The sequence below is a fragment of the Chrysochloris asiatica genome, unplaced genomic scaffold, assembly GCF_000296735.1.
Source record: "Chrysochloris asiatica unplaced genomic scaffold, ChrAsi1.0 scaffold00009, whole genome shotgun sequence".
Classification (NCBI taxonomy): domain Eukaryota; kingdom Metazoa; phylum Chordata; class Mammalia; order Afrosoricida; family Chrysochloridae; genus Chrysochloris; species Chrysochloris asiatica.
In genome coordinates, this window is record NW_006408527.1 from 28,901,340 (window position 1) to 28,915,447 (window position 14,108).

Consider the following 14,108-nt stretch of genomic DNA (forward strand, 5'->3'; position numbering starts at 1 on the left):
ACACACACACACATGCATACACTACAATGAGCTAATTTGGTGATGGGTATATTTGGAATAACTTTGAAATTTTCTGATAATGATAATTTTTATGGCCCATATGGAGAAATAAATTGTGAAGCAAAAGGTTAAGTGGTTCATGTGATGAAAGTATCATTTGTTTGTGCCTCCTGATTTGGGACATAATTTATTTGGGATTCATTACAGAAAAATACTGTGAATGAAATTTCTTCATATCAAGTTTATTGTCTGTTAATGATCAAGAATGGTCCTGTGTGGTTTGGTATTCTGTGAAGGAATACTTTTTTATTTTTTAAATTGAAACTTTATTTGATAAGTTTGAACTGACAGTTTGGACTTACACATTATTGTTGAATCCCTTTTACTTTATTGCCCTTAAAAACAGAAGTAGATGTAGATGCTGAATGTGTTTATGCTGAGGAGTCCCTCCCACCTTCAACCCAACTCCTCTACTAATTTAAACCTGAGACGAGGAAGGGGGCTTGTGATTTATTTTTGTTTTTTCCCCTCCATCGCCCTGAGATCTGACTGGGACTTCTGGGCACATAGTTCCTTCAGAAGTTGTGTCTCTTCTGTTCTTGTTAAGAAATTTTAAATCCGCAGAGGCCCTGTAAAGCCTGTGTATATATATATATTTATATTTATATATATATATATATTTCTTTTTTTTTACAAAAGAAAACTTTGTTGTTGTTGTTATGTGCCGTGGAGTCGGTTCCGACTCATAGCGACCCTGTAAAGGGTTTGCGGGAGCAGAAAGCCTCATCTTTCTCCCGCAGAGCAGCTGGTAGTTTCGAACTGCTGACATTGCGGATCGCAGCCCAATTTGTAACCACTACGCTACCAGAACTTGTTAATGTCATTATAAAAAATTTCTGTAGTTTTAGTTTTAAAATTTTTTTCTTACTTTGCCGAATTTATTTTAAAAAAGTTATTAGGTTTCTCTAATTGGAGTTATTTCCATTAAAATTTCCAAACTTCCTGTTTGTTTTTTCTTGTCGGAAAATGGAAGTTTAGTAGTCTAAATGTTTAAATTTTTTTTTACTACAATTTTGATGGGTTTTAATATTCAGCTACATTTAAGGAAGAAATTATTGACTTAATAGAGAAAGAGAAAACTACTTATTAATTTAACATCTTTTCAGCAAAGATACTTTCATAGAAGATAAAGGATTTGGTGAAAAAATTTCTCATACTTTAAAGATTTTTATTAAGTTACTGTTCCTATACACTTGGAAATAAAATGAGATGTAAACATTAGAAGGTTGATAAATGATCTTTTTGTTCAAATCCGTCAGTGCTCCTTGAAAACACTTCACAGGGTTTCTGTGAGTTGGTACCGACTCGATGATACATAACAACAATAACATACTAAGCATGGATAGCAATCCTCGGTTAAGAAAAGCCTGCTTTTAAAATCATTCCTAGGTTGTTACTTTAAAGCCAGGCTGTATAATTTTTTGATTTATGTGTTTTTCACAATGGGTGTGTATCACTTATATAATTTTAAAAACAAAATTTAAAAATTATGAAAAGTTTCCTGATCCAAAATCTTTTTAAAAAGTCTACACAAAAGAGGTTCAGTTAGTGACCTCTAGCTTTCCAAATTAAAATTATAGGATGCTAGAACATGCTGATAATGTTTAGCTTCTGAGTTGGTACCTCCGCTTATATCTAAGTGCTATATAGCAAATGTTAAGGAATTCAATATAAAACATGCCAAGCTACCATAATAGAGGAAGAATAAAATCTTAGAAAACAGTTTCCAAAACAAACTATAATCTAATAGTAGTTGTTATTATTGCGCTGGACTGCTAATCACAAGGTTGGAGTTTGAAACCCACCAGCCGCTCCTTGGGAACTTTATGCAGGGCTGCTATGAGGTGGAACTGACTTGATGACAGTTAACAACAGCAATCTTTATGTTCTGGTCACGGTCGGTGGTTCAAACCCACCTGTTGCTCCTTAGAAACCCTATACAGGGTTGCACTTAACAACAACACAACCCACAAAAAGAAATCTAAATCAGTATTTTTTCAAACTTGTTTTGAGACATTTCAAAGTAAAAAAATGCATTATAAATTACACAGTATGTATATTTACATATAGATGTGCACATGTAAATTGAAGTACAAATTTCATGAAATTTATTAATGCACTTTGCTATTTTCTGCTTTATTCTGTACCTCCCAACCCCACCCCCAACTGTGGTCACAACCCAAGGAATTGGTTCTTGAATACTGATGACATTAGTTTGTAAAATCCCGATTTTAGTTCAACTCTTATTACAGAACCTATTGATTATTTGTGATGTCTCTGAAAAATTATTTCACATTTCATCTTGGTATACACAAGAATACCTTTCTCTAATAAAGTCTCAATATCAGATCTCATCCCTTGAATACAACTGAGGAAGTGGTGGTGGTTATGTGTCGTGCATTCGGTTCCGACTCATAGCAACCCTGTACAGGGTTTCCGAGGCTGTAAATCTTTACGGGAGCAGAAAGCCTCATCTTTCTCCCACGGAACAGTTGGTAGTTTCGAACTGCTGACCTTGTGGTTTGCAGTCTGATTCAGAACCACTATGCTAAATTCATGCTTGCGTTTATAAGTGGAAGATATGTCTTAGCAGTGGCAGAGAGGGAACTGAGATGCTAAGCCATTGGGTTTCTTAGCACAAAGTCAGTGGTTCAAACCCACCAGTGGTTCCATGGGAGAAAGATGAGACCTGTTACCATAAAGGAACCCTATTCAGGGTCACTGTGAGTCAGAATCGACTTGATTACATTGAATGGTGGGAGGGAGAAAAAAGCAAAATCATTGTAGTGCTTGAAGAGTGCTCAGACCCCAGCTTGATACGTTGTAATGGTTATTTATAAATCAGAGTTGTCCATATTTATATTTAAGGTATAGATACATATTCATACTGTGATTAGTGCTGCATCTAACTGCTGTCCAGTTCACTTCAACTCATGGTGACCTTTGTGTGCAGAGTTCACACTGTCAACTTTTCATCTAGTAGTTGAGTGTTAAACTGTTTGTGCCATCCAGGGACTCTTAATAATGACTAATATCTATTAGTGTGTCTCTCATACTTCGGATACATTTTCAGTAGAGACCAGTCCCTGGAGAAGGACATCATGGTAGATAAAAGTGGAGGGTTAGTTGAAAAGAGGAGGACCCCCAATGAGATGGATTGGCACAGTGGCAGCAACAATGGGCTCAATCATAACAAAAATAGTGAGGATGGTGCAAGACTGGGCAGTGTTTTGTTCAACTGTTGTGTATAAGGTTACTTTGAGTTGGAACCAATTTTCCAGCACCTAACCACAACAACAACACAACAAATGTGCTGGATGTTGTCTACCAACTTATTTCTCACAAAAACCTACTAAGTGTTACTAAATTCTGTTGTTAATTGTTGAGTGCTGTTGAGTCGGTTCTGACCCATAGCAACCCTGTGTAGTATTTCTGAGGAGCATCTGGTGAGCTTGAACTGCCAACCTTGTGGTTCAAACTGACTTTGCAGTCTAGCGCATTAACACATAGTGCCACACCAAGACTTTGGCACATAGAGGTAATTAAAGTCACACAGCTTTAGTTACATGCCCAAGTACTGAGTTTTTGAACTACATGTATATGAGAGGACTTCAAAAGTTTGTTGGAAAATTGCATTATCTTTTAATTCCATTTTTTATGCAAACTTTTAATATCCCTCCAAAAGCATAAGACTGTGGTCTATGCTTAAACAACTAATGAATTTTTCATCAAACATTTGTTTTCCTTTTCTATGACTGCCTCTCTTCTCTCTACCTTAAAGAAAATACCCTGGTTTCTTTTCCTCAGTTGTTTTATGTTGTAAGTGCATTGCAATTAATTTTAAGGAACTTTTACATAATATACATATTACTTGTTTATTAAATTCAATTTTATATATATCTATATATATCTATATATATATATATATAGATATATATATATATATCTTTATTACATTTATTTTGTAGAACAAAAAAAAACCTCGTCTTTTATTTGAAAATTGTTCTTCATCTTAATTTTTTCTATTGTTGGCTTTTACTTGAAATTACCCTTTATTGAAATTTTTACTTTAAACTGCTAGTTGTACACATTTAGGTTAGTATTATCCTAATTTGTCAAAGGAGGAAGATTTGAGGTACAGAGAGGTTACTGTCCAAGGACACATAGCTTGCTTTTTTTTTTTTCAAAGGCCCAGGATTCATATTCAGGTGCCTGGAGCCAGTGACTTGTGCTCTTCCAAAGGGTAATGTTCACCTCTGGAATGTAGAGATTTATTTTTAAAATAAGGCTATAAAATACATTTTATTCTAAGTAGTTGTTGTTAAGTGCCTTCAAGTTGGTTCCGACCCATAGCAACCCTATGACAGGGTTTCCGAGGCTGTAAATCTTTACGGGAGCAGAACGCCTCATCTTTAGAATTGCTGGCCTTAAGGTTCGCAGCCCGATTCGTAACCACTACGCTACCAGAGCTCCTTTAAATCAATCCAAGATATGTGTTTATTTTAAAGTTTGTTATTGCATCTTTTCTTTCAATATGTAAACATTTCTTGATTCTTTCTACTAGAAATACCTGTAACATTTTAATGCTCTGATGAATGTGATGTATGCACATTCCACATAAAGAATAGCTCTGGATATCTATCTATAAATTATACCTATTCATCTTTTCCTTTTCTTCCTTCTTCTTATGCTTTAGCAGTTTAATATTGTGCATGTAGTCAAATATATGTGATTTGCGGTGGCTCTAGAGGATAAGCACTGGGTTGTGAATCACAAAGTTGGCAGTTTGAGCCCACCAGCTACTCCTTGGGAGAAAGATGAGGTTTTCTGCTCCCACAAAGATTTACAGCCTCCAGAATCCTATGCAGGGTTTCTATGAGTTGGAACTGACTTTAGACTTTCTACTTCTACAAAGATCTGCAGCCTGGGAAACCCTATTCAAAGTTGCTATATGTTGGAACCAACTCCATGGCTCATTTGTAACTTTGAGACATTTTATATGAATGATCTGTAGGGGAAAGTGTTTTATAACAGGCATTACTTAGTTTTGTATTTTAGTAGTGTTTCCAGATTACTTTCTGCAGGAATTGAGATGAAAATACTATATAAGATATGTGAGCATATTATTCTACCTTTTTGTGATATTTTTAAGAAGCGCTGGTGATGCAGTGGGTTAAGCCTTAAACTGCTAACCAGAGAGGTTGGCAGTGCAAACCCACCAGCTGCTCTGCTGGAGAAAGGTGAGGCTGCCTGCGTCTATAAAGATTTATGGTCTTGGAAGCCCTGAGAAGCAGTTCTGTTCTGTCCTATGGGTCATGATGAGTTAAAATCAGCTTGAGGGCAGTCGTGGGTGTACGGTATTTGTAATAGGTGTGTTAAATCTTAATACTGTTTTTAAATCATAGATATGCATGTTGTGTGCCGTTAGCTCGTCAGCTTAGTTCTGACTCATAGCAATCCTTTATAGTTTTTTTAAGGCTTTAAATCTTGAAAGGAGCATAAAGCTTCATCTTTCTTCAGCAGAGCCGCTGGTAGATTCAATCTAATGATCTTGCAATTAGCAACCAAGAGCCTAACTACTGTAAAATATGGAAATAATAAGTCTTAAATGATGAATAGCTCTTTTGCTAAGGGTTTTCCATTAAAAAGTATATTTTACTGTTTAATATACATTAAAAGAATTTACTAGTACAGTTTTCAACAAATTTCCCAAAACTCATGCTTTTAAAAATGTGTAAGTATAATTTTTTTAAAATGACCCAAGTTTTTGAGGGAAAAAAAGATCACAATACTTTGAGCAGTATTCTTAAAGTAGTAAGTTTTGAGCATTATTAGAGGTAGAAATGTAAACTTTTTTCCTAGTTTTGGGTGTTAAATAAATATGTTATTAGTCATGAAATTTTGGTTTATTGTCAAATTTCAATAACCCTCTAGCAAATATACTGAATTTAATGCTAATTTCTCTCCTTTTATAGGGAAATATGAGAGCCACACACGGGTTCACACAGGTGAGAAGCCCTTTGAGTGTGATATTTGTCATCAGCGCTATTCGACAAAGTCTAACCTAACTGTTCACAGAAAGAAGCACAATAATGAAACAGAATTTCATAAGAAGGAGCACAAGTGCCCTTATTGTAATAAACTTCATGCAAGCAAGAAGACTTTAGCCAAGCATGTTAAGAGGCAAGTATTATCTTGCTTCTATAGTACATTGTGCCTTCTCACTTAAATATATAGTTGCTACGCAGTGAATTATTTCTATGGCTGTTCTAGCCTTAGTCTTTGTTAACTCCCACCAAATAACTGTTTCTTGATGGGTCTGGATAAGAGACGGTGGGGAGACCACTGATAGGATAATATGATTCAGTTGTGAGTGATTGTAAATAGGGCTCCGTGTGAAAACTTGGCGCTCTAATGGGGGGATTGATCAATTTTGTCATCCTGCTGGGTATAAAATGGGTCATTTCAGCAGTAGCAGGGGTGTTCGCACTACCGTCAATAAAGAGCCAGAAGGGGATCCTGTTCTTTGGGTCCCAAGATCACTGCATGCTGAATCTCCCAGAGACAGGAGAGAGAGCCGAGACACCACAGAAGTGGCAGAGGAGCAGCGGCAGCAGAGGTGTGATGCTGAGCAGTGCTGAGCAGAGCCAGAGAGCTGAGCTGAGTGTCCTCAGGCAAGAGGCCTGCTTGCATAGTGAGGTGCCTTAATTGGGGGAACTAGATTTGCTGACCTACAGAGCTAGAGCTGAGCACCTTTGTTGTTGAGTGCCATCGAGTTGGTTCCAACCCATAGTGACTCTACAAGATTTCCAAGGAGTGACTGGTGAGCTTGAACTCCTGACCTAGCGGTTAAAACTGACTTTGCAGCCCAACACTTTAACCCACTGAGCCACACCAGGACTCCTGAGCACCTTTAGTCTGAGGTTTATGGTGGTGAAGTAGGCCTTTTGGTCATTTATCTGCAAACTTAAAAGAGCTTTGTAATATTTCCAGAGAAGGGCAGAGGCCAAGGAACTGTGTGCTAAAAGGCCAGACACCAGAGAGAACCCTGCCTGTGGGAAGTTGTTGTTGTTGTTATGTGCCGTGGAGTAGGTTACAACTCATCGCGATCCAGTCTGTACAGGGTTTCCGAGGCTATACATCTTTACGGGACAAGAAAGCCTCATCTTTCTCCCGCTGATAGTTTCGAGCTGCTGACCTTGAGGTTTGCAGCCCGATTCATAACCACTACACTCCTAACTGAGCGCCTTGAGCATTTCTGATTCTGAATTGTAACCATGTAACTTCCCTAAAAAAGCCCTCAATCTTATAAGGATGGTCTTTGAGTTCTGTGTCCGTTGCAATGAACTATGGAACCCAGATGAGAAGTAGAGCATGCTGAGGGAAGGGCAGTTGGTGACAGACTTGGTAAGGAATGGTGGAGGGTAGAAGTATGTTTGACCCCTGCCTCGTAGGAATCAACCTTGGGTTGATGAATTTGATTCTCCTTCCCCCTTGTTAAGTTCAGGAGGTCAGACGTTATAGTCATTCTCATGCCCTTTTTTGCAGTAATAAACTCATTTTTTTATTGCTTGACATTTTGTGGAGGCTACAAATTAAGAGCAACAAATGTTGATGTGTTCATGTATTTATGCTTTTAAGATTAAATTTTTTGATGTGAAAACAACTGTAGTCATAATGTAGAAGTTTAAGACGCAGCATTTTGGTTAGCTTGTTTTTTCTTTTCATGTTGTGCTTATCTAGTGCTGCTATAACAAAAATACTAAAGTGAGCAGTTAAAAATTTATTTTCTTTCGCAATTTAAGAGGTTAGAAGTCTGAATTCAAGGTGCCGACTCTAGGGCAAGGCTTTTACTCTCTGTCTGCTATGGAGGAGAAGGTCTTTGTCCTTTTTGAGCTTTTGCTCCTAGGCAGTCTTGGTATCTTTCTTCCCCTGCCTCTGCTTTGCTAACTTGCTTGTCTTAATGTATCTCAAAAGAGATTGATTTAAGATACACCCTATACTAATTCTGTTTTCTTTCTATAACAAAGACAACTCATTCCTAAATGTGATTTAACTACAGGCGTATGTTTGTTAAGTGCCTTCTGATTGATTCTAACTCATAGTGATCCTGTATAGGATTTCTAAGGAGTGTCTGGTAGGTTTGAACTGCCATCCTTTCAGTTAATAGTCCAGTGTATATCCTACAGTGTCACACCAGGACTCCAACTACACGGGTTAAGGTTAGGATATGTGGCACATATTTTTGCCAGACCCAATTCAATCCTTAACATGCCACTCTTTACCTCCTGCTCTCTCTAATTCCTGTCCTTTCACATTCAAAACATTCACCCTACCACAATATCTCAAAAGTCTTCAATCAGCACCAAATCCAAAATCTCATATTCTGAATAATGTAAATGAAATAATGGGTGGAACTTTAGGGACAAAATTCCTCAAGTCTGAACCTGTGAAATCTAAATTACAGGTATTCTGTTTCCAAAGTACATTGATGGAGCAGGCACAAAGTAGACAAACCTTGTGATTTGCTGTCCAGTGCTTATATTACTGTGCTACAACAGGAATCTATTAAAACAATTGTTGTTGTTATGTGCCGTCGAGTTAGTTATGACTCATATCCACCCTGTATAGGGTTTCTGAGGAGCAGCTGGTGAGTTTGAACTGCCTGCTTTGCAATTCAAATGGCTTTCCAGTCTGATATATTAACCCAGTGTTATCCATATTCTTGAAGAAGTCATATGTAAGAATCAGTGTGTGATTTTCATGATTACTTGTGAACAGACTGATATAGGATATTGACTAAAGTAATGTAATCTTTTTCTAGTAAATTTTATCTTTTCTCTGATAGATTTCATCTTGAAAATGCACAAGAATTTATTTCCATTAAGAAGACTAAGAGTGAAAGTTGGAAATGTGATGTAAGAGCTTTACCTTTTTCTTTGTAGTAGAAAACCAAAATAAATGTAATGCTGCCTTTTGGGAAAGTAAGGTAATTAGGTTTTAAAATAATATAACCTAACTTTTTGAATCTTACTTTTATACAAAATTGTCTTAGTTTTCCTTTTGTAAATTAAGCCTTGTATGGGTTCTTTTTTTTTTTTTTTTTGTAATCTCTATACCATGTATTTACGCTTGTGTATATAAGCTGTAATAATACTACTGTACAAAGGATAAAATGGTAGAATCTGTCCATCTATTTTTTGGTTATCTGTTGCTTCATAACAAACCACCTTAAAATGTGGTGAGTTTAACCCCATCCACTGCCACTGCCATCTAGTCTTTTTTGACACATAGCAGCCCTATAGGACAGAATAGAACCCCTCAGGCTTGCATAGTGGATTATGAGTTAGGTTGCTAAAATGAAGGTCAGCCATTCAAATCTACCAGCCCCTCCAAGAGAGAAAGATGAGGCTTTCTGGTCCCATAAAGATTTATAGCCCAGGGAACCCTGTATAGCTTCTCTGTGAGTTGGGACCAACTTCACAGCACGTAACCACCACCACCAAATCTTTAAAGAACCAGGCAGCCTTGTCTTTCTCCTGCAGAGCAATTGCATGGTTGGAACTATTGACCTTGTAGTTAGCAACTCAGTCCTTAATCCACTATGCCATTTCTTTTACTGTTTTGTAGATCCAGGATCCAAATTTGGGACTGTACTTTGCTAGGTGATTTTCCTATTGTACATATTATCATGGTATTCAACTGGTAGATATTCTGGTCTGAAGTGATACTTCCAAGGTGGCCACTCGCCTAACTGGCAACATGGTGTTGTTGACTGATAGCTAAAAATCTGGACAAGGACTGTCCTCCTGGAACTTTAATTCTTCATTTGGTTTTTTCATGGGGCTTCCATCTAGCTTAGGAATTAGATTCAAAGAGTATGTATTCCAAGAAGCCTAGGTAGAAACTGCAAGGTTTTCTATGGATTAGTCTTGGAAGTCCCAGAACCTTGAACATCACTTCCCCCATACTCTAAATGTGAAGTCTAATTCCCCTTTCCTTAAATTTGAACTGGCTGTCGTGGTCAAACAAGTCACTACAGCCCATTCAGGTTTTAGGAAAGGGGAATTAGAACTCTGCTTTTTAATAGGAGGAATAACAAAAAATGTGTACACATCTTAATTCTATAATGCCCGTAAATTACTTTTTCTGTATTTTGATTAAAAAATGTTTAATGGAGTCACCCGCTAACATTATATCTTATTCCCAGACAGTAGTTTTCATATGCAGCAAAATTCATAACAGTTCTCTGATTTCAACTTCTAGTTAATGATTAACAATTTGAGTGGGCCTAAAATGGTTTCTTCCCTTTGGATTATATAACCTTACTCAATTTTATTGGAGTCCTGATGTGGCACAGCAGGGTAATGCACTGGACTACAAGTTCAGTTTGAACTGCAGGGTCAGCAGTTCAAACTCAGTAGCTGCTCCTCAGAAATCCTATACAAGGTCACTATGAGCCAGAGCCGGCTCTATGCCACTTAACAACAACAATAAAAATACGGTTTATTCTGCTTGGATTATACAATCTTATTCAATTTTATTATATCCGATTGTAAAAAGTTGATAATACTTATATCTGTCCCATAGGGTTATGTGTTATTGTGAGAAGTAAAATACAAGATCAACTTCTTAGCAGTTTGCCTAATGTAGTTGGTGGTTGTTAAGTGCTGTTGAGTGTTCTAAGGCTTTGTTGTTGATTTTGTTGTTGTTAAGTGCCGTTGAGTCGGTTCTGACCCATAGCGACCCTGTACAGGGTTTCCGAGGGTGTAAATCTTTACGGGAGTAGAAAGCCTCATCTTTCTCCCGCAGAGCAGCTGGTAGTTTTGAACCGCTGACCTTATGGTTCGCAGCCCGATTCTTAACCACTACGCTACCAGAGCTCCTCTTTATTAGATTTCTGAAGAGGGCTGGTGGGTTTGAGTCACAAACCTTGAGGTTTAGCAGTTCAGTGCTTATCCTGCAGCGCCACACCAGGACTCCTACTTATTAATGGGTGTATACAAATATGTTTAGTCTGTAATTCGTGTTGTTAAGTGCCGTTGAGTTGGTTCTTACATATAGTGACCCTGTATAGAGTTTCTGAGGAGCGGCTGGTAATCTTGAACTGCTGACGTTGCAGTCGAGTGTAGTAACCCTCAGCACTACACCAGGACTCAGTACATGCTTGGTTATTACTACAGTAATGTCCTTCCCCTTTCTTTAATCCATAAGCAGTGTGCCTTGTCCTTTTGACCACTTCAAGAGGTAACATCTGGAATGGCTTTGCTGTGGTTTCTTACTAATATTCCTAATCAGATAATGCAGTAACAATGCTAACACTTTTATTCATGACATCTAAGTGATTTAAAATACATAGATCATGGAGTTGGGAATCTTGACTAAAATTAGATTGCTCTGTAGCTCTATTGATGACTTAAGGAGTTGAAATTCAGTTACTTTTGATACTAATTTAAAATAATTCACAACTGTATTTTTTCTAGGGCATTTTCACACAAAATGAAAATAATATTTAATGTCATTGCTAACAGCTTGTCTTGTTAGTACAAGTATAATTTCTTTATATTGATTGTAGTTTTTGTAAGTTTTCTCTTGGGTGAAATTTTTCTGAGACCACTGAATTTGTGTGTATATGTATATGTGTGAGTTATGTGTTTTCTCATCATGTGGTTTGTATGCTAATTTTAATTTAGGTTCTCTTATATTTTATGTGTACTTTGATTTAGATTTGTAAGAAATCTTTTACTCGAAGACCACACTTGGAGGAACATATGATTCTACATTCTCAAGATAAACCTTTTAAGTGTACCTATTGTGAAGAACATTTCAAATCACGGTTTGCACGATTAAAGCATCAAGAAAAGTTCCATCTGGGTAAGCAAGTGACTTTTTCTAAAAATAACCGTAGCAAATACTGATATTACTGATTATCAATGAGATATTGCTAGAGCTGCTCATTACTACTGAACCACTCTTGGTGAGCTTTGGGGCTGAAGAGATGGAAGCCATGTAAATTGGCAGGAGTACTTACTAGATTTGCTGTAGGTCCTGGAAGTGTATGTTTATTCACAGTTGATTGTGGATATGTTTGTGAGTGCTTGGGATGAGGCATTTTTAGTTGGGAAAAAAACCTTATTTTTCAGGAACTGCAATAAACAGTATGTTTGGAATTCAATATAGTATTTGATGAATTTTCTTCCTAGTGCTCTGGCCAAGTTGCAGACTTGTGAGTTCAGTGGTAGTAAACCCATTACCATTGATCTGATTCTAACTCAAGGTGATCCCATATGTATCAGCAGAGAACTTCACTCATAGAGTGACTCTGATCTTGCGGAAGTAAATTGGACTGTCTTCTATGGTACCATAGGTGCATTCGAACTGCCATCTTTTTGGTTCGTAGCGATAAAACAAAACAAAAAAAGTATGGCGGCATCATCAGACCTCCTCCAAATTCACAGTGGGGAAGTAGAATACAATTCAACATCAGCCTAAGGCTCCAACTCTTCTGCGACTGAGATTGCACTTGCCTCTGCCCTTCAACCTTCCGTACCAGTTCTGACATCAGCCATTTCTCCGTAAACACCCTGTACTTCAGAGATTGATTTGATAATTCTTTGCAGTGACCACACAGAACTCATAGACCATACTCAGGATTGTTAGGAAAGTTAACAGGATACAGTTCAGTATCAGAAATTTTCAGGATGTAGTTCTTTGGTCAGGTTAACATCTTCCCTGTTGTTCTAGCAGGCAGTCTCTCTGGCCCTTCCAGCAGGTAGTCACTCTAGCCTGTAGCTTCTTGCCTGGCCTCCGTCCTGTTTAGGCAGTATTACAAAACTTCTTTTAGCGCTGGTGGTAGATGTCCAAAGGGCACCCTACTCTGCCATAAGCCTCAGTGCTCGGCTCTAGCTCAGTGTGTTGGTAAACCTGGCTTCCCCAGTTAAGTGCCTCCTGTCTTGAAGCTCTCAGCTTTACTTGCTCTGTGGACCTGGAAGTCCACTGCTCTGTCATATGCTCTGCCACTTCTCTGATGTTGTATCTCTGTCTCCTGGATTTTGAGGTCCATAGGACTCGCTGCATGCCCGGCTTTTCTTTCTCGATGGTAGTGAGAGCCCTCTTCCTAAGATGCGTCATTTTATACCCAGCAGGATGTCAAAGTTGACCAATCCCCATATTAAGAGTTCCACAGTCACTCACAACTGCATCATATTGTCCTGTCAGCATCTTCTCCCACCTTCTCTTATCCAGAGCCATAGGAAAAGAGGAAATACATCCAATCTGCATGATCTTACCCAGTCATTTGGTGGGAGTTCTGAAAACTGTGGCTAGAAGAACCATATTTAGTAATTCACTACTTGTTGTAGCCAAGTGCAAACGATGTGTGCCTCCCAGGACCTACAGTTGTTGGATAAATGTATGCCCATTGATCTTAGTAATGAATTAGTGTGCACTCTGCTACATTTATCTTCCATATCCTATTGAGTGTTTTCATTGACAACTTGGATAAAAATATATACTTTATGCTTACGATATTTATAGAGGACATAAAACTATCAAAGTTAGTTGCCATTATAGCAGCAAATAAAAACGAGAAAAGATATCTATATGCTTTACCATTCATTGGTCAAAACAAATTAAGTTAAAATTTAACTTAGAATAACCACATATCTTATGGAAATATCTTTTAGTCTTTGGAGCTTGCAGAACTGTAAAAAGGTTGTTTGTTGTTGTTAGGTGTCGCCAAGTCAGTTCTGACCCATAGAGACCCTAGGACAACAAAATGAAACACTGTCTGGTCCTGCGCCAAGTCACAATTGTTACATTTGAGCCCATTGCTGTAAAAAGGTGTAGCATCCAAATTTCTCATTTTATGTTGTTGTTGTTTAGTGCTGTCGGGTTGGTTCCGACTCATAGCAAACCTGTGTCGGGTTTCTGAAGAGCAGCTGGTGGGTTTGAACCACTGACCTTGAGGTTCAAACTGACCTTGCAATCCAGTGCATTATCATACAGCGCCATAGCAGGAATAGGATGTGAGATAACTGACAAACAAG

General features: G+C 37.8%; 1 protein-coding gene across 1 annotated transcript in view; it reads left to right on the forward strand.

The window, feature by feature from the left end:
• The window catches only part of ZBTB41 (zinc finger and BTB domain containing 41), an 81,060-nt gene that overhangs the window by 6,365 nt on the left and 60,587 nt on the right, over positions 1-14,108 (forward strand). The window contains exons 2-4 of the mRNA XM_006834177.1: positions 6,036-6,243; positions 8,909-8,978; positions 11,787-11,934. Of these exons, the coding sequence (XP_006834240.1) occupies positions 6,036-6,243; positions 8,909-8,978; positions 11,787-11,934 (426 nt within the window). The remainder of the gene's footprint in view (positions 1-6,035; positions 6,244-8,908; positions 8,979-11,786; positions 11,935-14,108) is intronic.